This window comes from Dermochelys coriacea, chromosome 2 (assembly GCF_009764565.3).
Source record: "Dermochelys coriacea isolate rDerCor1 chromosome 2, rDerCor1.pri.v4, whole genome shotgun sequence".
In the NCBI taxonomy this organism is placed as follows: Eukaryota; Metazoa; Chordata; order Testudines; family Dermochelyidae; genus Dermochelys; species Dermochelys coriacea.
The window spans coordinates 82,878,165-82,903,193 of NC_050069.1; the positions used below are offsets into that span (position 1 = coordinate 82,878,165).

Genomic DNA, 25,029 nt, shown 5'->3' on the forward strand with positions numbered 1-25,029 from the left:
AATATTTTAAAACCTTCATTATTGGCAGAACTTGTAAAAACCTCAAGTCTTCCTAAGATCATACCACTGGCTTAAGGTTCTTGGTTGGTTTGAGGGAGGTCTGAATACTAATTAACATTAAATTTAGCTGTAAAACTGGATAAAAGCAAGATCACGGTGTAAACCAAGAGCTGAATCTCAGTTGCTGAGCTTTTCTGCTTGTGGTTCTGCCACTGACTTGAGTAATCTTGGGCAAGAGCGCTCTGTGCCTCAGTTTCCCTTTTTTAGAAAATAGGGACCATAATAGTTTATAGAGGTGATGTGAGGTTAATTCATTAATATTTGTGAGGTGCTCACATACAAAAGGGATTCATACCATAGAAAGTAAATGCATAATTACTGTATTGCAACACAGTTACTTGGAGAGATTTCGTAACCATTTTCATGGTGCTGTTGGTCTGTTTACAGCTCATATAAGGTACAGATGTGATAATGGAAAAATAAAATCTGAAAAATGTTTTCCTGATCTGAAGGCAAGCAGGGACCTGATCCCTGTTGCTAGATGAGGGCATCATGTTTGCTGAAGCAATTACTTTCACCAAGTATTTTAGGGCTATGCTCTGCGCTCATTGGAGAGGCCTGTTACACAGCAGGTTGCCATGCAGTGATTTTTTGGAAAGTGTTCAAGAATAAAAATCCAAGTCCAACATGCAAGATGAAAATTCTTCACTTTTATGAAAATTTATTTCTTGAGATGCCAAATGCTCCAGCAATACAGCAATAAAAAACAACAACAACAACAACAAAAAACAGTAAACTGCATTGTGCTCAATCTTTTTCTTGGAGATTCAGGTCCACCACAAATCATTTCTCCTCATATGTTCGATGCTGTTCTGACCTTTTACTTTGGGGAGATGACTGTGTCTGTGTACATAGGCACACACACACACACACACACACACACACACACACAGAGTTCACTCCTGAGGCAATGAGGCCAGCTGAAATCCACAAGAACTCCACTGAAGACAATGGAGCAAATATGCACAGAGTAAGGGAAAGCAAAATCTGACCCATATGCATCTATGCACAAAGGAATCTCAGCAACATTTTTTGAATTGGTCTTCTAGATATTTCTCTAGCATTATCACTGAAAGATGAACTATAAATTAGCTTTTAACAGTGTTTCTCAACATTTTCCAAACCATGGCTCTATGTTACAATAGAAAAGAGTTTCAGCCATCTAGCCATAAAGGAAGGCAGTGTGGTCATGACACATGACATCTGTCTGTTAACCTCAGGTTAAGAACCTATGGTTTAAAGAATATATCATATTTTACTTAAAGAGAGAAAAATAATATTTTGGACATAGCAATCCACTCCATAACTTCCATTACCATAAACTTTTATTTAAAAGATCATTATATGGAAAAATTACATAGCACATTTTTTATTTAGTGCACAAAATCTTACTGGGTCTGGACATTTGAGCATTTACATTACTGTCAATAAAGCACAGTAAAAAGACCAAGCATAACTAAGAGCAATGACAAATCTTTTTTAAAAAATCATTTTAGTTGTCAGACATCCTTTTCTCAGCAGCCACCATTATGCTGCTCTCCTGCACCTTCACCTCCTCTTTTCAGAAGAGAAAATTTTGAGATACTTAGGACAATATTAGAGCAGCGACTGATGGGTGCTCGAAGAGTTTAATCTCACTGGAGATGAAGCCAAATCTGAAGGCACATCTGCTAAAATTAAGCAACTCAGGGAGTCAAGTGCAGATTAATGAACTTCAGGCAGACATTCTGGATTCAAAGAGACAAAAGATGCAGAAACCAATTTTGAAAGAAACTGGCCCGTTTCAGTTATTAAAAGCAACAGTGAAGTTGCAACAATGCGTATCAGCAACCTTAAAACAAGTTAGGAACAGCCACAGTGTAAGTAGGCATATTATCAGGAGGGAGAGATTGCCTCAGGGAGCAGCATTGCGTTTGTCTTATTTTTCAGGACAATTGTGATTAATTGGAAAAATATAACTATAATACACCCAGCCAGAAAGGAAAGTATGACAGGATTTTTGCATTCAGGAGTCTGAAAACACAAGGGCTGCCCTCACAATAACAAAATGTTACTTTCTGCATAGGCAGATTTTGAGATCCTGGAGGGATTTAGACTTTCAAAACTATCCCAGTCTCTCGTGAAATGGAACCACCAGTGGGTGGTTTTCTGTTTTAACCAGCTTTCAAACATTCTCATAGAACAGATGTATAAGAAAAATGTCCTCTGAACAATGACATTAATATAGGAAGTGAGAGACTCCATGGAGAGTCTTAAAATGTATAATAACAGTAACACAGCACTTGAAAAGCATTTGATATTATGTATAACTCTGCTTCCTCTAATTGTGGGTATTTGATGACCAATTCATAACTGAGTCGCTGTTGTTCATTAATACATTTACATACATTAATATATTTATTCTTGGTCAATATGATGGGAGTGCGGTACAATTTGTGCACTTCCTCTGCGGGGAGATTTGCACTGTGTTAAAATAAAGGGTAAAGCAATTGTCCCCTAGCATGGTTAGACATATTCCCCTCTTTCTTTCAGTATTACAGCCCCCCAGTTTTACAACACTTTTAAACAAGTGACTAACTCTAAACAGGTGAGTAATTCCATTGAAACTAATGAGTCTATTCACATGCTTAAAATTAGGCCTGTGCTTATGCCACATTGCTGTATTTGGGGCCACAGCCCTTACCATGTCTTCTCCATGAATAACACTGTGCAAATGGCTTTTATTAGAATGTTAGAATCTGGACAGAGAGCACACAGCCTGCATCCTTCCCCAAAAATACGAAGGAAGGGGTGCATCCAACATCTAAAAGAGATGGATGTTCTAAAAGAACATGGATCAAGCATTGCCACCAGATTCTCCACAGACAGCAAAGGTTACATAGCAGGCCCAGTGTTTTTAGTAGAAGCAAAGAGCATCTGGGGGGTTAGAGCCTGGGGTGAGAAATAGGCAGGATGCTCCTTGGGACCTTTGGGGATTGGAGACCTTCAAACACAAAGAGGTTGGTAGATTGCAAACCAAAGGGTAGGGTTCAGTTTGCAAACTACATTATATCACATACAGAATACTGCAGGGTGCCCACAGCTCTAGGGTTCAGGATTGTTGTGCTGGGTGTCAGAGAAAGGGAGAAACTGGAATCTAACCGTCTCACAAAGTCGCTGTTTGCCTAGTGAGAAAATCTATTTAAAACCTAAAAACATTAAAATAAAGGAAAGAACAAAATTAAGAGATATTTCCTACATTCACAAAAAAAATTATTGCATTTATATGTTGGAATGAAAATATCCTGTCTGTACCTCAGAAGGTAAAGGAAGCTCACACATCAACATTAGCTGTATACTTGCTTCTGAATATCATGTTACCATTGTGCAGCCTTAAACTGACGAATTATTAAACAATGTTATCAATAGCAGGCAAAGCAGACATCCTAAACTTTCTATGAATATGTCTTCATTGCAGAAGTTTCCAGAGCTCTTATTCAGGTGTTGGCCTTAAGCTGGCTCCAGTCCACACACAAAACCCTCATACCCAAGTATTAGCAGGAGTATTGTAAGCAAAACACGAGAAGTAATTCTTCCACTCTACTCCACGCTGATTAGGCCTCAGCTGGAGTATTGTGTCCAGTTCTGGGTGCCACATTTCAGGAAAGATGTGGACAAATTTGAGAAAATCCAGAAAAGACCAACAAAAATGATTAGAGTCTAGAAAAGATGAAGTATGAGGGAAGATTGAAAAAATTGGGTGTGTTTAGTTTGGAGAAGAGAAGACTGGTACATAAAAGGTTGTTACAAGGAGGAGGGAGAAAAATTGTTCTTCTTAACCTCTGAGGATAGGACAAGAAGCAATGGGCATAAATTGCAGCAAGGGCGGTTTAGGAATCTTCCTAATTGTCAGGATGGTTACGCACTGGAATAAATTGCCTAGAGGGGTGGTAGAATTGCCATCATTGGGGATTTTTAAGAGCAGGTTGGATAAACCCCTGTCAGGGATGGTCTATAATACTTAGTCCTGGACTAGATGACTTTTCGAGGTCCCTTCCAGTTCTGTGATTCTATGATTTCTAACTTGGATATGGCTTCTCAGTGTGGCCGTTCACACCTAGACTAGGCTAATCCGTATGCCAATCCCCAAATTAACTCTGCAGTGAAGACATGGCCTGTGACTAGGGCCCTACCAAATTCATGGCCCTGAAAAACGCATCATGGACCATGAAATCTGGCTAAAGTAGGAGGGTTGCAGGATTGCCATCCTTACTTCTGCACTGCCTTCAGAGCTGGGCGGCTGGAGAGCGATGGCTGCTGGCTGGGAGCCCAGCTCTGAAGGCAGAGGAACCATCAGCAGCAGTGCAAAAATGAAGATGGCATGGTATGGTATGGTATTGCCACCCTTCTGCCCCGCTGGCAGCAGCAGCCCAGTAGTATGGGTGGCAATATCATACCATGCCGCCTTTACTTCTGCACCGTTGCTGGTGGTGTTGCTGCCTTCAGAGCTGGGCTCCCAGCCAGCAGCCACCATTCTCTAGCCACCCAGCTGAGAAGGCAGCACAGAAGTAAGGGTGGTAATACCGTGAACTCCCCACAATAGCATTGTGACCCCTTTTTTGATCAGGATCTCCAGTTTGAGAAACACGGACATAAGGGCTTTACATATTTATATTTTTAAATACATATTCATGATTTGTGACAACCCGGTGACATTTAACATTTAAATATCTGTAAGTATGAAATTCAAAAAACTTTTAAAATGCTAGGACTGTGAAATTTACCAAAATGGACCGTGAATTTGGTAGGACCCAACCTATGGCTCTTTCCATAGAGGTGCAGTGGAGAAATGAACCAAGATATAATACTGACATGTATAATTCATTTAAATTTGTTTAAAAAAAAATTCTATAAAACAAAAATCACAGACGTTTAGTTTAGCTACTGAAAAACCTCCATTTCTGCACCAGTTTTGCACAAGTATATTAAAGGGCTCCAAAAACATTGTGGAATTAATCCTGAACACTTGTGTGAGGTATGGAAGTATTAACCCCATTTTACAGAAGAGGAAACTAAGGCACAAAGAGCGATTTGCCCAGGATCACCCAGGAATGTAAGTGGCAGAGCTGCATACAGAACTTTATCTTTAATTAGCAGACCATGATCCTCCCCTTATAATCAAGTCACTTGAAAGCTTATTAAACAAAAACTGAACAGCCTATATGAACAATGTCAATGAATAGTTACTGTAGTCAAAAAGAGAATCTTCTGTAGCACAATGTACTTTTATACACAAATTTCCAAAAATGGCCACTGACGTTGGGTCCCCAACCTGAGACATGTTGGCCCAGATCCTCAAAAATATTTAGATGCCCACTGATTTCAATAGGATTTAGCTGCCTAAATATCTTTTTGAGGATGGGAGTTTGTGACGCTCTGTACCTCGGGGGAACACCTTACATCCCCACGTGTTATCCAATGCAAAGTTTGTCATGTTGGGTGTCTTCAGAAGGGTCATAATGCACTGAGCATGGTTGTTATAGTGATGTTATAGTAATTGTTATAGTAAGGTTAGAAGTTATAATTTCATGTATATAGTTATGAGGCTGAAAATGTATCCTCATGGCTTAAAGCAAGCCCATGCAAAAACTCTCCAAGAACAGAGAGGCAGGGCATGTATGGGACAAACCCAGCCCAGCCTCACAGGTACAATGGACACTGGTTTAGGCAGCAACAAAAGAATCTGTTAGACCCTCCAGGGAGTCACACTCTTCCTTTGGGCTGAGGCAATGCTCATCTGACTCTGAAGGGGAGAAGGGCAAAGCCAAGAGGAAAGAAAAGACATGATAAAAGTGAGAGACATTTTGCCATGCTCTGTCTCTTCCACCTACATCTACAGACACCACCACCAACAAGCGACTGAAGCACTGATCAAAGGGGAGAGCCTGACTGAAAATTAACCAGCCAGCCTGTGGTGAGAAGCATCTAAGTTTTAAGGACATTGAAAGTGTTAAGATTATCTTAGAATGTGCTTTGCTTTTATTTCATTTGACCAAATCTGACTTGCTATGCTTTGACTTATAATCACTTAAAATCTATGTTTATAGCTAATAAATCTCTTTGTTTATTCTACCTGAAGCAGTGCGTTTGGTTTGAAGTGTGTCAGAGGCTTCTCTTGGGATAACAAGCCTGGTACATATTAATTTCTTTGTTAAACTGATGAACTTATATAAGCTTGCAGAGTCCAGTGGGCATAACTGGACACAGCAAGATGGAGGTTCCTAGGATTGTGTCTGGGACCGGAGATATTGACTAGTGTCATTCGCTTGCAAGTAGCTGGGAACAGCTTACATGCCAGAGGCTGTGCGTGAACAGCCCAGGAGTAGGGGTTCTCACAGCAGAACAGGATAAGGCTGGCTTCCAGATGTAATGATTGGAGAGGCCTAGCAGATCACCCGTCCAGATAACACCAGAGGGGAACGTCACCGAGGTGTTAGTCCTGATTTTCAGAAGCGCTAAACACCTGCAGCTCCAACTGAAATCAGCAACTTTGAAGAATCGGGGAAAAGGGAATTCAACCTGGGTACACAAAAACTCAGGCAACTAAAAGCAGTGACCCCTGGAAGCTCGAACTTTCAAGTTATTCTCAGATAGAAACACAGAGCATCACGAAAAGATGTGGTATACAGATGTCCTCCCCCCCCTCCAAAAAAAAGCCTTCTGTACTATCTAACTATATTTAGTTCAGTTTTCTATTCCTATTTCTTGTTTTGATCTATATTATGTTCACCTGTTTTTATACTGAACAGAAGCAAAAGAAAATATACTTTTAAAGCATATAAAACAGTGGAGATGCAAATTAAGAGGGATCCTGCTAAAGATTTTATTACAAAATCTCATACACGGAGATATGCATAAAACTGAGGAATGTTTTCCTTACTTCTGAGTTGGAAAGCTTAGAGAAAAGAATCGTGCATATAAAAAGTACAGGCCAGAGCTATCAGCCTGTTTCCAGAATTCAGACAACACCAATATTATGAAATAACTGAGAACGAGAAGAGCATTATAGGCCTATTTCCAATTCCACCCCAAGTGAACAGTTCCCACCTGGTTTTTCATCCCATTCAACTTTCTATAAATTGAGGGCCATATCTGCAAAAACTTACATTTCTAACTTTAAGCATGAGAATAATATCATTGACATCAATGGAACTATCCATATAGGTGTTTGCAGGATAAAGACCACAGTTTGGATCAGAAAATAATGCTTGGCAGAAGCTTGCCTAAGCTCAACAAAGGCTATTTTATTTTTAATATACAGTGTATAATGCAGTAGTAACATGTGCCTGTTCAAAATGTGTTTTGTGCATTAGAGATTTTAATATCAGTAAGGCTACGTTTTAGTCTTGGGTACTTTTAGTAAAAGTCATGGACAGGTCATGGGCACTAAACAAAAATTCACGGCCCATGACCTGTCCATGACTTGTACTGTATACCCCTGACTAAATCTTGGGTGCTCTGGGTTAGAGAGCAGCCTGAGGGCACTGCGGGTGCTCGGGGATTGGGGGGCTGGTGGTGCATGGCCCGGGACCCCCACTGCGCTGGGGGGCTGGGGCAGCATGGCAGCCCAAAACCCCCACTGCTGCTGGGGGGGGGCGTGCAGCAGCCCAAGACCCTCGGTGGTGCTGGGGAAGTGGGGTGCGGTGGCCCTGAAACTTCCCCAGTAGCAGCCTCTCATTGGACAGATCTGGACTGAGGCTGAGCAAGGACATAATGGGAATGAAGACTATGGGCGATTTTCTCAGCTGGTGTAAATTGGCATAGCACAGCTAACTTTAATGAAGATGTACCTATTTATGTCAGCTGAGAATCTGGCCTTATAGCTATAAAGCTGAATTTACATATGCAAAGTCTTTAGTGTTAGCTACTTGCTTCTCCCCTGCAGGGGAAGCCCAAATATTTGTATTAACACCCATCTACCTGCCTCTGTTGTGTCTGTCTTTCTGGGCTACTCTAAATGAATAGTTTTCTTCTTTTAAGACAGTGTCCAACAGAAAGCAGAAGGCTTCCTGTGAATGGCTAATGGAATTCCCCTACAGCTAAAGTAATCCTCTTCCAAATATTGTCATCAAGAGAGTGTGCAGCATGAATTTCTCCTTGAGCCATGGGGGAAGAGGTTATGGAATAAAAGGCAGAGCCTGAGTTCTAGGAGGGTGATCCTATGCAGCTTTAGATTAACTAATTGTGTTTAGATTCCAGTGGCGCCAATTCATAGCAACCAATGTATTGTCTGTGGCAAGAACCCACAGTCAACATTCCTGAGAAAGATAGTCACTTAAGTAAAGTTAAATCTGTAACCATCACAGAACATAAACCACAAAAGAATCACATAGCAGACCAAGATTCTTAATTCAAACATTTTCATCTTTCTACTGTAAGGTCTTTGTATTGATACAGAATATGGCCAAACCCATTAACACTCCACATAAAATGATCACATACTCACCTGTCCAAGATCTAAAGTGACATTCACTTCATTATACTGTAAGCCTAAAGAGAGAGGAGGACTTTGCCACCAGCGTTCAGTTCCATCAATAGCATTGGTTATTGGGTGAGCTTTATTGGGATCAGCTGCATTGCAATAGTCACAAAACTGTCCCTGAAAGACAAGAAAACAAAAGATTTATGCTCAGTTTGATCTGACTAAGAATATAGACACATCTTTCCATTAAACTATAAATGATGGATCCTACTGCTAACCATGATACTTAGGTAGGGCTTTGCCCGTGTGTGTGGTAAGATTTTGTTTTGCTTTTGTATGGTGTATTTCTGGTTCCAACTTCTTTCCAAAGAAACTACAGTAGAGCATGTTGATATTAATAATTTTACTGATATTTTAGTAAAATTAAAAGGCTCACTTTTGCAATGACATCAAGATATGCACACAAGCCCCAATTCAGTAATGCATTTACGCATGTGCAAGTCCATTTTTATTCAAGAAAACACTTAGGCCCAGATCCTCAAGGGTATTTGTGTGCCCAACTCCTATTGAAATCAATGGGAGTTAGGCACCTAATGACCTTTGAGGATCTGGGCCTTAACCCCTCATTTAATTTTAAGCACTCAAATCCTACACTTTTGCTGAAGTTGCCATTGGGTCTGTCATTATGTTTGTAATATTGTAATCCATTCACTGGAGCCAAAACTTTTAAGGGGTTTCAAACTATTTGCTACTGGATTCTGCATGTGGACTTCTGAGTTAGCAGATAACAGAGTAATGCTACAGACATCCCCCGAATGACTAAATAGCAGCAGATTCTGAAGAGTAAGTTATGCCAGTGATACCACAGTCTACAGTATTTTGGGGTTCTCCATTTTCATTTTATTAGTGATGACAAGAGATGACAAGAGTAGACCAGAGATTTAGGTTTGGTTTCTTTCATTTAAAACAGTCTTTTTTAAAAACCAATAAACAACATGCCTAAACTGCTAAAAGGTGAAACAAAACACAGGAAGCAAAATATAACACTAACATACAAAACACACCAAGGAATAGCTGAGACAACATCTTTCCTCTGATAATCTCCTCCCCTCCAAAAAAACCCATCTCTGATGGGAATTTTAACTTCCATCTTTCCCCCATTCATTCTTCTAAGAATTGAGAAAGAGGCCCTGTTTATAAAAAACCCAAGACTCCTTCCCATTTCCCAGCATGCTCCAGGAGCAGAGTAATCTGCATTTCAAAATAGTCAATTCTCTACTGGGATTCAGTTTCACAGCCTGCATTATTACAAGATTATTGGCCCTTCCACTCGTCTCAAAATGAACAACTCCAACAATGTGTAAGGAGTCCTCTGTATACGTGTTAGTTCTCTTTATCTATGCTCTACGGTACTTATATGGCCCTCAACGCCATAGTATCTAAGCACCTCATCATTTTTTAAATGTATTTAATCCTCGACAACATCCTTGTGAGCAAGAGAAGTACAGTAAAAGCTGTTTTATTCAGCATGTTGGGGGAATGGGGGATGCCAGTAAGTTTAAAATGCCGGTTAACTAGGAGGGAGGAAGTTTGGATGAAGGAGGGGGCTCAGGGTGTCAGATCTGGGAGGCGCTCACCTCAGGTGTCTCCCCACAAGCGGTGACTCGTCCTGGCTGCTCCTAGGCAGAGGCACAGCAGGCAGCTCTGCACGATGCCCCCGCAAGTGTTGGCTCTGCAGTGCCCATTGGTCACGAACCTTGGCCAACGGGAGCTGTGGGGGCAGCACCTTTGGGTGGAGACAACATGCAGATCCACCTGCCGTGCCTCCGCCTAGCAGCAGCCGGGACAGGTTGCTGCTCGCAGGGAGCCGCCTGAGGTGAGTGCCCCCTGGATCTAGCACCCCAAGCCTCCTCCCGCACCCAAACTCCCTCTCAGAGCCTACGCTCCGCATCCCTTCCCACACCCCAACAACCTGCCCGCCCCGCGCCAACTGGACTATAAACCAGACTTTCAATGAAGATCAGAAATGCCAGTTTATAGAGCTTTCCAGTTGGTGAAGTAAACAGCTTTTACTGTACTAACATACCCATTTTACAGATAGGGAACGGAGGCACAGAGAATCATAGAATTTAAGGCCATTAGGGACCACCAGATCACCTAGTCTCATCTCCTGTATATCAGAGGTCATCAACACCCCCATACCAAATCTAGAGACAGAGCAGGGCAGATAAAAAAAATCTGGGTTTTTTTATTTAAAAATATCAGATATTTTAATTTAAATCATATTTTAATATAAATATGGGTTTATTTTAAAAAATGAATCTATTTAGAATTAAATTTGAAATTATGACAACCTGTGTTAAAGCTTAAACTCATTATACTCTATTAAAGTTATTTAAGTTAAATAAAAAAGTAATATTAAGCAGTAAATTTTTGCTGCCAAGTTTTAAAGAAAGTCAGACCACTGAACTGGCGTGGAAATCACTGCCTAAGCATCTGGAACCAGAATTTGTTGAAGAACTAACCCTTCCTAAGATCAGTGAATCTCTGAAACAGATTCCTCTGCCATATTTTGACCTCAAGTACACTGTTACTAATACAGGTTCAGTTCCACCACTGTTAACATTTGGCAGCCCTAGTCTAGACTGGTCAGCGGCTAGTACCAGCACTTTAAGAACTGTTTTAATTAGTTTTCCTTTGCACAAGATTAGATGGCATAGTATGCAAAACACTGGCAGCAGCTGGCCTACAGCAGAGTTCTTAATGTTGGCTTGGAGCATGTCTACACTACGAAATTAGGTCGATTTTATAGAAGTCGATCTTTAGTAACTGATTTTATACAGTTGATCGTGCATGTCCCCACTAAGCGCATTAGGTCGGCGAAGTGCGTCCTCAATACCGTGGCTAGCATCGACTCACGGAATAGTGCACTATGGATAGCTATCCCACAGTCCCCACTGCCCATTGGAATTCTGGGTTAAGCTCCCAATGCCTGATGGGGTAAAAACATTGTCACAGGTGGTTTGGGGGACATGTCATCAGTCTCCCCTCCCTCCCTCCTTGAAAGCAATGGCAAACAATCATTTTGTGCCTTTTTTCCTGGGTTATCCATGCAGATGCCCAGCATGCCCAGGGGATCACCAAACAGAGGGGATCACTGTTCCCTTACAAAACTTCCCCTATTTCAACCAGGTGACCATGAATGATATCACTCTCCTGAGGTTGACACAGACCAAATGTTGCATGAATGCGACCAAAACCCAAGACCATTCACTACCATGCTTTACGCTGCAATGACTCCAGATCACTTGCTACTGGCTTGGTGTGGTAAAATGTCCTACCGTGAAGGACGAAATAAGGCAGCCCTCCCAAGAAACCTTCTGCAAAGGCTTTCAGAGTACCTCCAGAAGAGCTTCATGGAAATGTCCCTGGAGAATTCCTGCTCCATCCCCAGACACATTAACAGACTTTTCCATTAGCTGTACTGGCTGCAAATGTATCCCAGTTGTTCAGGGCAAATCAAACATTAAACACAATTGCTTTTAACCCCTGTAGTGTTGTTACAAATGTGCGCTCACCAGAGGTGCCTTCTCCACCTTCAGGGTCTGGGAACAATAGGACCCTGGGAGGGTATTGGCTTCAGGGTGAGGAAAAAGTCCTGGATGACGGGGAGAATGGATTCTCCCCTTGCCTGCTGCGCATGCATCCGATGAAGTGAGCTGTAGCTCACGAAAGCTTATGCTCAAATAAATTTGTTAGTCTCTAAGGTACCACAAGTACTCCTTTTCTATTCTCCTCCTCCTCTTCCTCTTCCACAAAATCCTCATCCGTGTTGCGTGAGGCTGCCACCTTGCAGGTGTCCACGGAGAGTGTTGGAGTACTGGTAGGGTCCCCCCCAGAATGGCATACAGCTGATCATAGAAGCAGCCTGTCTGGGGTTCTGACCTGGAGCGACCATTTGCCGCCTTTGTCTTTTGGTAGGCACTGCTGTGCATCCCTGGTGTAGCCTCTCTCCACCATGCCCTGCATGATTTTGGCATATATATCAGTATTTCTTCTGCTGGATCGGAGTTCTGCCTGCACAGATTCTTCTCCCCATATTACAATCAGATCCTTTGTCTCCCATTCACTCCATGCTGGAGCTCGTTTGCGATTCTGGGACTGCATAGTCACCTGTTCTGCTGAGCTCACCACACTGACCAAACAGGAAATGAAATTCAAAAGTTCCCGGTGCTTTTCCTGTGCACCTGGCTAGTGCATCGGAGTTGAAAGTGCTGTCCAGAGCGGTCATATTGGAGCACTCTGGGATAGCTCCCAGAGGCTAATGCCATCAAATTGAACAGCGCTGCGTCTACACTACCCCAGATTCGACCCAGGAAGGTTGATTTTAGCGCTGCTCCTCTCGTCGCGGAGGAGTACAGCAGTCAATTTTAAGAGCCCTTTAGGTTGGCAGAATGGGGTTGGTTGTGTATAAAATCAACCTAATGCGGCTAAATTCGACCTAATCTCGTAGTGTAGACCAGGTCTTGGTCTGCACTAGCAACTTATGTTGGTATAACTACGTTGCTCAGGGGTGTGGGAAATTTACACCCCTGAGCACTGTTCTACCAACCTAACTCCCCGTGTAGAAAGTGCTATGGTGACAGGAGAGCTTCTCCCATCAATACAGCTACTGCTTTTTGGGGAGGCGGAATACCTATGCCGAAGCTCTCCTGTCAGCATAGATAACATCTCCACTGAAGTGCTACAGCATCACTATAGACAAGTGTAGACAAGCCCTGAAAAAGGTGAACTGGTGTTAACAAAAGTCGGAAATGTTGCAAAAACTAGCATAAACAAGGCCTAAAGTGGACATTAACTTGTACTAAAAATTTCCTTCAAGTTCTGTCCATGTCATGCTGTGTAATATGTTTTGGTGCTGAATCATGAACTTTTGACAAAATGCACCCCAAGAAAAACCAAAGAACATGCAAATCTGGAGAAATGCCTTTTAAGACAATTAAAGCATTTATTTATGGAGGCTGCTATCCAGCCCTTTAAATATAGAATTAAAACCAAGTTCTGGAGATCCCCTGTCTCTCTCTGATAATATATAAAGCCTATTATATGGTAAAGGAATAATAATGAGAAAATCTAACTGGCTTCTAATTTATCTGCTAGTGGGGTTAACCAAGCTATAGTTTTTCCTTCATAAAACTATATTCTGCTATCCAAATACTGTTAAATAGTTAAAATTAATAAAGTAAATTTCCAAGGGTCTCTCTCCCCATCACATTCTCCAGTAACGTTATTTTTTTAATCGACCCTACCTGCCTGCTCTTCATTTCCCCCCCCCCCCCCCATTCATGTGTCAGTTTATCATTTCGCCTCTCAATTCTATTATACTTCATTTTTGGAACACTTCATCTATATTTTGCATGGGGATCTTTTTACTCAGGACCATTATACAGTTTTTCAAGTTTTTTTTTTCCATTGATACATATAATTTGGCTGCAAAACTAAGTACAAAAAAACTTCACAAAGCAAAAAAAGAACAGACAAGGAAGTGTAAATAACCGTCTTTCGCTACATACACACACACCAGCTTTTCTCCCTTGGGTGTCCTTTCAGTTAAAATTATTCTGCTTCAGATAAAATAAACACTTATTCTGGCAACTTCATATAGGATATCTACAGAGAAAACATTAAAATAAAACAAAAACATATAGTCACATCTGTCCAGGTCAACTTTGTATGACTTTAGACCCAAATACTTTAAAGAGATCAACTAGCACAGACCCTTTACGAGCACAAGTTTTTGCAGAATCTGAACCTTTGTCATGAAAATGAAAATAAGAATTTTTTATGGGAGGCTTGTATCCCACACACTATGAACCTTACATACAGAGTGCAATTTATTTCAACTACCAATCTTTATGTATCTATCATTCTAATGATTTTCTAAAGACTTGACTATGCCAAACTTCTTTGGGAAATCTCCCTCCATTACACTAAAACTAGTGCAGCTCCACTGATGATAGCAAAGGTGAGAGCAAGAGTGGAGACAGGACATTAGTGCATGTTCACCAGTGTTTTTACCACCATATCATCTAGACCTACTCTATTCAGGGATAACTGACACAGTGGTAAAAACAGCACTGTCATCATGTCTACTCTTCTGCCCCCACCTTTGCTACCACAGATGAAGCTGCCCTGGTGCTGGTACAATGGCTGGAGATTTCCCAAAGAAGTCTAGTGTAGACACAACCTAAGACACCTATTGTGGTATCTAAGGGTTGTGAACATGTATGGGGTCACTGTATACATAGAGATTATAATAAAGGCAGCCCATTAGCCTCATCTATACCAGAACATTCTGTATCTGCCATCAACAAAGGGTGCAGCACCAGAGTGTCAACAACTGGTTAGTGCTTGTGATACAAGACTGTGAAGTGAGCTGTAGCTCATGAAAGCTTATGCTCTAATAAATTTGTTAGTCTCTAAGGTGCCACAAGTACTCCTTTTCTTTTTGCGAATACAGACTAACACGGCTGCTATTCTGAAGACTAAGTTTGTCACTATTTCAAGAAGACTTCATCCAAGACTTAATGTAATGTTGAAAATGATTTGGTCCTGTCTACACTAGCATTTAAACCATTGTCAACATCAGTGCAGGTGCAGCTGCCCCCCTTTCTGACAAGTCCTAAACAAGTATAGCATACAATGCTATAGACTTCACAAGAAATGATGAATCTGAGTTTGTGTCAGTCAATACTGTGCTTGTCAGCCTGGGTCAGGGATTAACTCTTGAGAATGTCAAGGGTCATTTAGAAAAAAGGCATGGCCAAATCCCCATGTACATAGGCTGCTGAACTATCCAGGGATTATGCAATAACATGATGCTTCTCCAATCATGCTAAAACTTGGTTTGGTTTTACTTATGTATAAAGGACCAAGGTAAACCAGGGTGCTACTGTAAACTCAGGCTGTGCATTAATGAGGTTTGCCAGTGTAGACACAACTTGTCATACTGCACTAAGGGTCAGTGATACCATTTTCTATCACAAACAGAAAGAACAATGTGTAATAGTGACCAGAGCATGGTTTTATAACAATATTGAAGCATAAGTCTTTAAAAGAAATCCATGTCCACATTGGTCATGCTAGAACTATGCTAGCCTTGTTTTAACACAGTTCTTGCTAGTGTATTTTCAGAGTTTTAAACTACACACTGGTGATAGCCTTAAAGTAAAGATGAGAGTAAGCAGAAAACTGAATTAGGAATATAAAATGCATGTGTTGGGAGATGGGTTATTTTAAAGAAACTGCACCACTTGAAGATCTGAACTCAAGATTTAATAATTTTCCCAATACATAATTCAAAGAATGATCCTGCAACAGCTGGAGTTTCAGTTATGAAAAGTACATTCCACAAGACCTGCCAACAAAACAGCGAGTGAGAAATGAAGGAAAATAAATTGTTGGACAAACCATTCTCCCTTGCTTCCCACTGGCAATATCTACAGGCATTCCACACTGAAGCCTGTCTGGTAGATTGCACGTGTCTCCATTTCAAGAGACTGAGCCTCAAGACATTGTTTGATTTTGGCTTGAATTCATCACCAGGGCAGGTGTGCATTTGCTAGTGATTTAATTATCCTCATCTCCTGCAGTTCTCCCAAGTGTGAAGAATGGTGATCTCAGTTTGAAAATTGAAACTGCAACAAGCAATCTATGGAAGTATACAATGTGCACAATTTACACCCAATGAAGATAAAGGTCCTATCTACACAACAGAAAAGAACCATGTTGCAGGACTTGGTTACACCATAATGATATCTGACAGTTATGTGCCCCGCAGTAGGCCAGGTATGCTACCAAATGCTAATTCACATCTGCGCACTACTACTATCAGCCAATCCCAGACACGCCATTTATCCATCATTTTGAATCACTGAAATGCACAGCACTGAACTGAATCTGTTCACTGAAACTCATCCTAATTTAGCGAATGGTCAATTTACCAATATGCTGATTAAGGGAAATAGACTGTATGCTATACTGTGAGTTGGAGAGTGCCTTACAGGCTCAGCCCATGCCAGGTAGTTGAGTTGTGTGGAGAGGCCTCACTGCAGTGGAAACCCCAAAAGGAATGGTGGATGACTCGCACTGAATTCTTTCTGGAGCTCCCTGGGAGCCATGCAGTGAAAGTATAAACTAAGGGTGCCAGGTTAGTGCCAGAGTGCAAAGGTGGGACCATTCTGCTCCTCCTCATCCTCTTTGGGGAGGCTAGTGATGGCACTAGCATAGAGCAGTGACTCCTTTCTCCCATCCACTTCGAGGTTACCCCATGAACCGGGCATGAGTGGGAGAAGTTCCTTGGACCCTCTCCCCTTGCACTTACAAACTTGTGCAGGGCCAGCCACAGTCCAGCCCTGTACATACCTCAATAGTAAGGCACAACAGAGGGAGTTAAATGCATAGTATCACATTAACCTGGAATTTCTTTGTTATTGTGACTATTCTTTCTCTGTGAAATTTTAAAGACATAGTACTGCATGTAAGTGTGTGTGTGTTTGTTTAAATCTTATGAGCTAAGATTTCATAGGAATTTAATGCACTTTTGTCCATTTTTGCAAGTCTAACCAAAAAGATAGATTCTCTTCCCTTATTTAAAGTGTATTAGAACTTGAGAGGTGGAGCAGTTTGATAATATGTACATTGTGCTCTTATCACATTTTCTGTGGCTGGATTTCCCTGGCCTTTTGAAAGAATTTCCAACCCCTCTTGAATCACAACAACTGCTGGTAAACTACAGAAGTATTCATGTTATGTATTTCAATGGAGCTTTGTTGAAACTGGAGAGAGACTCTGCTGTATCCACGTTTATACAAATACTGTAAGAAGCAAAACATGTTTCCTTGAGCCAGGGCTGAGCTATCAGTAATTCTTTCAGGAATTTGGATTAGGCACAAACCACAACTGGCCTCTAACCCAGGACCTGTAAGGTAAATATTTAACAAATGGAATTCTCCTTCTTTCTCTCCTTTCCCTACATACAGTAAAACCTCATTAATTCACACTTACAAGTGGTATTAGTATATAAAAAAGACAAAAGACAAGAAAGCAAGGATACTGCATCACAGAATTAACTTTGTTTACTTATTTGATTTGTAATTTATATTTAATGACTTCTAATACTTCATATAATGTTAGCAGTATGAGATCACACTACACTATTCTGCTATTAAAGCACTGCTGAGAAATAGGGAGAGATTGCTGCATTGTCTCTTCAAATGATGTGGTGTCTGTGTTAAACAAATACAAACAGCAAGGTTCAGCTGAATATGTAAGGGAGAAGGAATAGCCTTATGCTTAAAGCACAGAATTAAGAGCGAAGGCATTCCTGCCTGTCACAAATTTCCTCTGTGACCTTGGTCTAGTCACTTAATCTACATCCCAGTTTTCCCATCTGTAAAACAGAATGTCGTGCAGTTTGTTAGTATTGGTAAAGCACTCTGAGATTTTCTGATGGAAGGCATTATAGAAATATAAAGTCAACTGAGAATAGATTATAGTGTGATATGGAAGAAAGACACTATTTACATGTGTTGAAGATAGCACACTCCTCTTGATCTTTCCCCTGAAAAAAACTATGGAGAGAAACTCCCCCCAAACAGGAATGATTCTTGAAATAAAACTGACACAACATAACCCCCTCTTCAAGTTCCTGTAAAAATGACTTTCCTAGTCCTTCTATCAATTGTAGTCACAAGTTTGACCCCATAATTCTGTAACAACCTATTTTAAATCCTATTTTGACCCTCTTCTAAGTCTCTCCCTCACTCCTACCCCAAAACAAATTCCTTTGAAAGTCCTAGAGAATGTTTGTCAAACTATCTCCAACATCTCCGCTGTAGTAATATATTGTAAGAGCTGATACTGCATGTCCATTGCATTGAATTAGTGGTTAATGTTCCTTTTTCCTCACCCTCCTGACAGACAAGTTCACGCAAGTTTCTTCCAAACCACCTGGGGAAAGTATATTTCTATCAACTCCCCCCGGGGAATTTTGCTTTCTTTTTCCTCTCTTTGTGGCTGTCAAAAGGTGCACAGAGGTCTCTTGACCAGATAGGAAAGGATGATGATAAAGCTGCAGACGCTGATCTGACCTACCACACCACCCCTCACACTCTCTTCTCTGCCCCTCTTCTCCAGCTCCCCATATTTTTTTTTCCTGCAAACAGTTATGTGATCACGGGGTCCTGGCTTGTCTTCCTGCCCCACAATACAACCTGAGCCGCTTTAAAATATTCAGGGGAACATGGCTTAAAGTAACCGCCACCATCAGTTGCTTACTGGGTATTAGTCTTTAACCAGAGGTCAAACAATATTATACCGCAAGCTTTGGGGAGACTACAAAGTGCTCCCTGTGGGCGGGGGCTGTGCAGGCGAGGTGCGGTCCTGAGTTCAAGTTTCACCTCTTGCCTATTACCTAAAGAAGGGCCCGCACGCCACCACGCCCAGACACCCTTAGACTCTGGGGGAGCTGAGATTCCGATGGGCACTTTGCCAGGCGGGCCCATCTAGGCTTTTAAGCCTAAACTAACCTGGCCCTTCTTGAGCTCAACCCCCAACCGCTCCCCTCCCCTCGCAAAATTTCTCCGGGGGGGGGGGGGAGTCGCGCCGCGCCGCGCCGCGCCGATCACCGGCCGGGGAATGAAAGGCGGGGAGGAATGAGACTGCGCCCAGCGCGGCCTCCGGCGCTCACCTGTCCCGCTTCTCCAGGGCGGGCAGCCCCCGGAGGCCCCTAACCCGTGCTAACCCGGCCCGTGTGTCCAGCGCTCCGGCCGGGGATCCCCGCCGCAGCCCGGGGAGCTACCTGGATGGTGTGCCCCGCGCGGGAGGCGGCCGGTCCGCCCACCAGCTTGCAGTACAGCTCCAGCCGGGGCCTCCCGCCGCCGCTCTCCTCCTCCCCGCAGGTGGCCGTCGCCCGGATGCTGGCCGTCTCGGCCAGGTTGAAATAGGGCGGATGGAGGCTGAGCCCGAGCGCCCCGGAGTCCGGCGGCCCCACCTGGGCGGCCCCGGCGCGCAGGGTGAGGAAGAGGGCTAAGACCACGAGGACGAGCCCGGCGCCCGGCAAGGGAGCTGCGCGGCTGCCCCGCAGCGCCGCCGCTGCCATGCTCAGCCGGGTCCCCGGCCCGCGGTTGCCCCTGGCGCTGATGGGGGGCAGCCGGAGGTGAGAGGCTCCCTGCGCTCTGCCTGCGCCTCTGCTGTGCGCGGCCCGCCCCGAGGAGCCGGGGAGAGAACACTCCCCTCTGGCGCACAGAGCGGGACGCGCAGGGCAGCGGGCGCGGGAGGGCTCCTGGCTTGGAATGAGGAGGGAGGCAGGCAGGAAATATTTGGGGCCTGAGGACCACGCCGGCGGGGCGGGGCGGGGCGGGGCGGGGAGGCTGGCAGCCCTCTTCTGCTGGACCAACCGATCGGGTCTGGGAATCTGGCTCCCAATCCACAGAGCGTTTGGGAGGGGAGGGGGGTTCTGGTTGGGTCCATTGGAGCCCTGGTTTTCAAACTTTTTTTCTGGCGACCCAGTTGAAGACAATTGTGGATGCCCGCGACCCAACGGAGCTGGGGATCAGGGGTTCGGGGTGTGGGAGGGGGTTGGGGTGCGGTAGGGGGTCAGGGCTCTGGGCTGGGGGTGCAGGCTCTGGGGTGGGGCTGGGGATGAGGGGTTTGGGGTGCAGGAGGGAGCTCTGGGTTGGGGGGGGCTCAGGGCTGGAGCAGAGGGTTGGGATGTGGGAAGGGGTCAGGGCTCTGGGCTGGGGGTGCAGGCTCTGGGGTGAGGCCAGGGATGAGGGGTTTGGGGTGCAGGAAGGGGCTCCAGGCTGGGACAGGGGATTGGGGCACGGGCTTACCTCAGGCAGCTCCCGGTCAGTGGCGCAGAGGGGGTGCTAAGGCTGGCTTCCTGCCTGTCCTGGCACCACGAGCTGCACTGCGCCCCAGAAGCGGCCAGCAGCTGGTCCAGCTCCTAGGCAGAGGTGCACGGCTCTCACCCACAGGCCTCACGTCCCAGCCCCCATTGGCTGGGAACCGGCAAATGGGAGTGCGGAGCCAGTGCTCGGGGCCGGGGCAACATGCGGAACCCCATGGCCCCCCAACCCCTGCCTAGGAGGTGGACATGCTGTTGGCCGCTTCCGCAGCGCAGTGCAATGTCAGAACAGGTAAGGACTAGCCTGCCTTACCTGGGCAGCACTGCTGATGGGACTTTTAATGGCCAAGTCAGTGGTGCTGACCAGAGCCGCTGTGACCCAGTGCCTTACATTCCACAACCCAGTAGAGGGTCGCAACCTGCAGTTTGAAAACCACTGCATTATAAAGATAGTCCCAAGTCACAAAACTCACACCCAGATCTGGATCCAAATCTAAACTTCTGCAAAGTTCATGGGTGTTTGGCGTCGCCATTCTTGTTCAGCCCAGTGCAGAGATGGGCCTAAAGTGACCACATGTCCCGATTTTATAGGGACAGTCCTGATATTTGGGGCTTTGGCTTATATAGGCGCTTATTACCCCCCACCACCCTCTTTCCCAATTTTTCACACTTGCTGTCTGGTCACCTAGATGGGCCTGAGTCACAAAGTTCAGATCCAGGTTTCTATTCCTTTTATTCTTTATAAAGAAAATAAGAATGGCCATAGTGGGTCAGAACAATAGTCCGTCTAGCCCAGCATCCTGTCTTCCAACAGTTGCTAATGCCAGATGCTTCAAAGGGAATGAACAGAACAGGGCAATTATCAAGTGTTCTGTTCCTGGTCTTCCAGTCCCAGCTTCTGGCAGTCAGTGGCTTAGGGAAACCCAAAGCATGGGGTTGCATCCCTGACCATCTTGGTTAATAGCCATTGATGGACCTATCTTCCATGAACTTATCTAATTCTTTTTTAAACCCAATTATACTTTTGGCCTTCACAACATCTTGTGGCAATGAGTTCTACCAGTTGAGCTGTCCATTGTGTGAAGAAGTACTTCCTTCTGTTTCTTTTAAACCCATTGCCTATTAATTTTATTGGGTAACCCCTGGTTTATGTTATGTGACAGGGTAAATAATATTTCCCCATTCACTTTCTCCATACCATTCATGATTTTATATACTATTGTCATGTTCCCCCTTAGTCATCTCTTTTCTCACCTTGACAGCCCTGTCTTTTTAGTCACTCCAATGTATGGAACAAGCTGTTCCATACATTGAATCATTTTTGTTCCCCTTCCCTTTTCCTATGCTAATATGTCTTTTTTGATAAGAGGTGACAAGAAGTGCATCCAGCATTCGAGGTGTGGACGTACCAGGGATTTATATAGTGGTATCATGATATTTTTCTGTCTTCTTACCTAGCCTTTGCCTAATGGTTCCTAATGTTAGCTTTTTGGCTGCTGCTGCACATTGAAGCAATATTTTCAGAGAACTATCCACAGTGATTCCAAGATCTCTTGCTTGAGTGGTAACAGCTAATTTAGAACCCATCATTTTGTATGTATAGTTGGGACTATGTTTTCCAATGTGTAGTACTTTACACATATCAACATTGAATTTCATCTGACATTTTGTTGCCCAGTCACCTGTTTTGTGATATCCCTTTGTAACTCTTTGCAGTCAGCGTTGGACTTAACTATCTTGAATAATTTAGTATTGTTTGCAGACTTTGCCACCTCACTGTTTACCCCCTTTTCTAGATCATTTATCATAGAATCATAGAACTGGAAGGGACCTCAAGAGGATATCCTGCACTCAAGGCAGGACTAAGTATTATCTAGACCATCCCTGACAAGTGTTTGTCCAACCTGCTCTTAAAATCCCCAATGATGGAGATTCTACAACCTCCCTAGGCAATTTATTCCAGTGCTTAACCACTCTGACAGTTAGGAAGTTTTTTCTAATGTCCAACCTAAACTGCCCTCGCTGCAATTTAAGCTCATTGCTTCTTGTCCAAGCCTCAGAGGTTAAGAACAAATTGTCTCCCTCTTCCTTGTAACAACCTTTTATGCACCTGAAAACTGTTATCATGTCTGCTCTCAGTCTTCTCTTCTCCAGACTAAACAAACCCAATTTTTTCAATCTTCCCTCATAGGTCATGTTTTCTAGACCTTTAATCATTTTTGTTGCTCTTCTCTGGACTTTCTCCAATTTGTCCACATCTTTCCTGAAATGTGGCGCTCAGAACTGGACACAATACTCCAGTTGAGGCCTAATCAGCGTGAGGTAGAGCGGAAGAATTGCTTCTTGTGTCTTGCTTACAATACTCCTGCTAATACATCCCAGAATTATGTTTGCTTTTTTTGCAACAATGTTACACTGTTGACTCATATTTAGCTTGTGATCCACTATGACCCTCAAATCCCTTTCCTCAGTTCTCCTTCTTAGGTAGTCATTTCCCATTTTGTATGTGTGCAACTGATTGTTCCTTCCTAAGTGGAGTACTTTGCATTTGTCCTTAATGAATGTCATCCTATTTACTTCAGACCATTTCTCCAGTTTGTCCAGATCATTTTGAATTTTAATCCTACCCTCCAAAGCACTTGCAACCCCTCCCAGCTTGGTATCGTCCCCAAACTTTACAAGTGTACTCTCTATGCCATTATCTAAATCATTGATGAAGATATTGAACAGAACCAGACCCAGAACTGATCCCTGCGGGACACCACTCATTATGCCCTTCCAGCATGACTGTGAACCACTGATAACTACTCTCTGGGAACAATTTTCCAACCAGTTATGCACCCACCTTATAATAGCTCCATCTAGGTTGTAGTTCCCTATTTTGTTTATGCGAAGGTCATGCGAGACAGTATCAAAAGCCTTACCAAAGTCAAGATATACCACATCTAGCACACCCCCGCATCTACAAGTCTTGTTACCCTGTCAAAGAAAGCTATAGGGTTGGTTTGACGATTTGTTCTTGACAAATCCATGCTGACTGTTATCACCTTATTATCTTCTAGGTGTTTGCAAATTGATTGCTTAATTATTTGCTCCATTAACTTTCCCTGTAGAGAAGTTAAGCTGACGGGTCTATAATTCCCCAGGTTATCCTTATTTCCCTTTTTATAGATGGGCACTATATTTGCCCTTTTCCAGTCTTCTGGAATGTCTCCCGTCTTCCATGATTTTTCAAAGATAATTGCTAATGGCTTAGATATCTCCTCAGTCAGCTCCTTGAGTATTCTAGGATGCATTTCACAGGCCCTGGTGATTTGAACACATCTAACTTGTCTAAGTAATTTTTGACTTGTTCTTTCCCTTATGCATATGTTGAACAGCAGAGGTCCCAATATGGATCTTTGGGAGACCCCACTATTTACCTCTTTTCTATTGTGAAAACTGACAATTTATTCCTACCTTTGTTTCCGATCTTTTAATCAGTTACTGACCATGAGAGGGCCTTCCCTCTTATCCCATGATTGCTTTGCTTAAGCCTTTGGTGAGGGACCTTGTCAAAGTCTTTCTGATATGTAACTTAATATTTTTATTTTTATGGACCAAGTTCTGACAACTCCATGCACGCTGAATAGCACCTTCCTCCGGGATGAGCAGTGCCACTGAAAATAGTGGGGACACTTGTAGAGGAAGGTCTACTGCACGAGTAAGGGTATCAAAAATCTATTTAGTAAATGTATACCACAAAACATGGAGGTTCAAGCTTATGCATAGTTCAGACCGTATCTTAATAGAAATTGTCTCATAGACCTACACCAGTCCCATGCATGATCTCCCCCAGACTGGCTTCCACAATTTACCATCCACAATTACAGGGACCACCTAGCACACCAGTCCTCTTGTCTTCTCCAGTGCCTGAGGGCTCTGCAGATTCTGCCATCACAGAGCACCACTCTGCAGCACACAAGGGTGCAAAGGCTCCCTACACAGGCTCAGTGCAGATTGTTCCCGCTCATCCCTCATCCAGCAGGCATGATTCCCCTGCTTTTCTGATCTTGTTTTGAGCATGGTTGGGGCTTGGTTTGAGTAACAATGAAGTTTTTCGAGGGAGCTAAAAAACATCATTCTAAAAAGGCTCCACCACATTAGTCAAATTACCATGTTTTATTTAATTCCAATTTAATTTCATTCTCTTTCTCACACAAACAGTGCTCATTTTGCAAAAAGAAAAGGAGTACTTGTGGCACCTTAGAGACTAACAAATTTATTAGAGCATAAGCTTTCATGAGCTACAGCTCACTTCATCAGATGCATGAAGTGAGCTGTAGCTCACGAAAGCTTATGCTCTAATAAATTTGTTAGTCTCTAAGGTGCCACAAGTACTCCTTTTCTTTTTGCGAATACAGACTAACACGGCTGCTACCTTGAAAAGTGCTCATTTTACATAACATTTGCAGGAGTCTAGCACAACCCTGTGCTTAATCCATGATGTGTACATACTCAGGCTGTGTCTACACTACCACTTATGTCGGTAAAATTTATGTCACTCAGAGATGTGTATATTCCACCCCGAGTGACATAATTATGCCAGCATAAGTGGTTG

General features: G+C 43.3%; 1 protein-coding gene and 1 long non-coding RNA gene across 4 annotated transcripts in view; one reads left to right on the forward strand and one right to left on the reverse strand.

Moving 5' to 3' along the window:
* Positions 1–19,778, reverse strand: part of LAMA3 (laminin subunit alpha 3) — a 187,375-nt gene extending 167,597 nt beyond the window's left edge. For all 3 annotated transcript variants that reach the window (XM_043507984.1, XM_043507982.1, XM_038391479.2), the window contains exons 1-2: positions 19,383–19,778; positions 8,546–8,698 (exon numbers count right to left, since the gene is read on the reverse strand). In XM_043507984.1, the coding sequence (XP_043363919.1) occupies positions 8,546–8,698; positions 19,383–19,682 (453 nt within the window). In that variant the 5' untranslated portion in view covers positions 19,683–19,778. The remainder of the gene's footprint in view (positions 1–8,545; positions 8,699–19,382) is intronic.
* Positions 17,587–21,115, forward strand: LOC122458711. Its single transcript, XR_006278884.1, has 3 exons — positions 17,587–17,598; positions 20,158–20,160; positions 20,997–21,115. It is a non-coding gene; the product is annotated as an uncharacterized LOC122458711 (long non-coding RNA).
* The last annotated feature ends 3,914 nt before the right edge of the window (positions 21,116–25,029 follow it).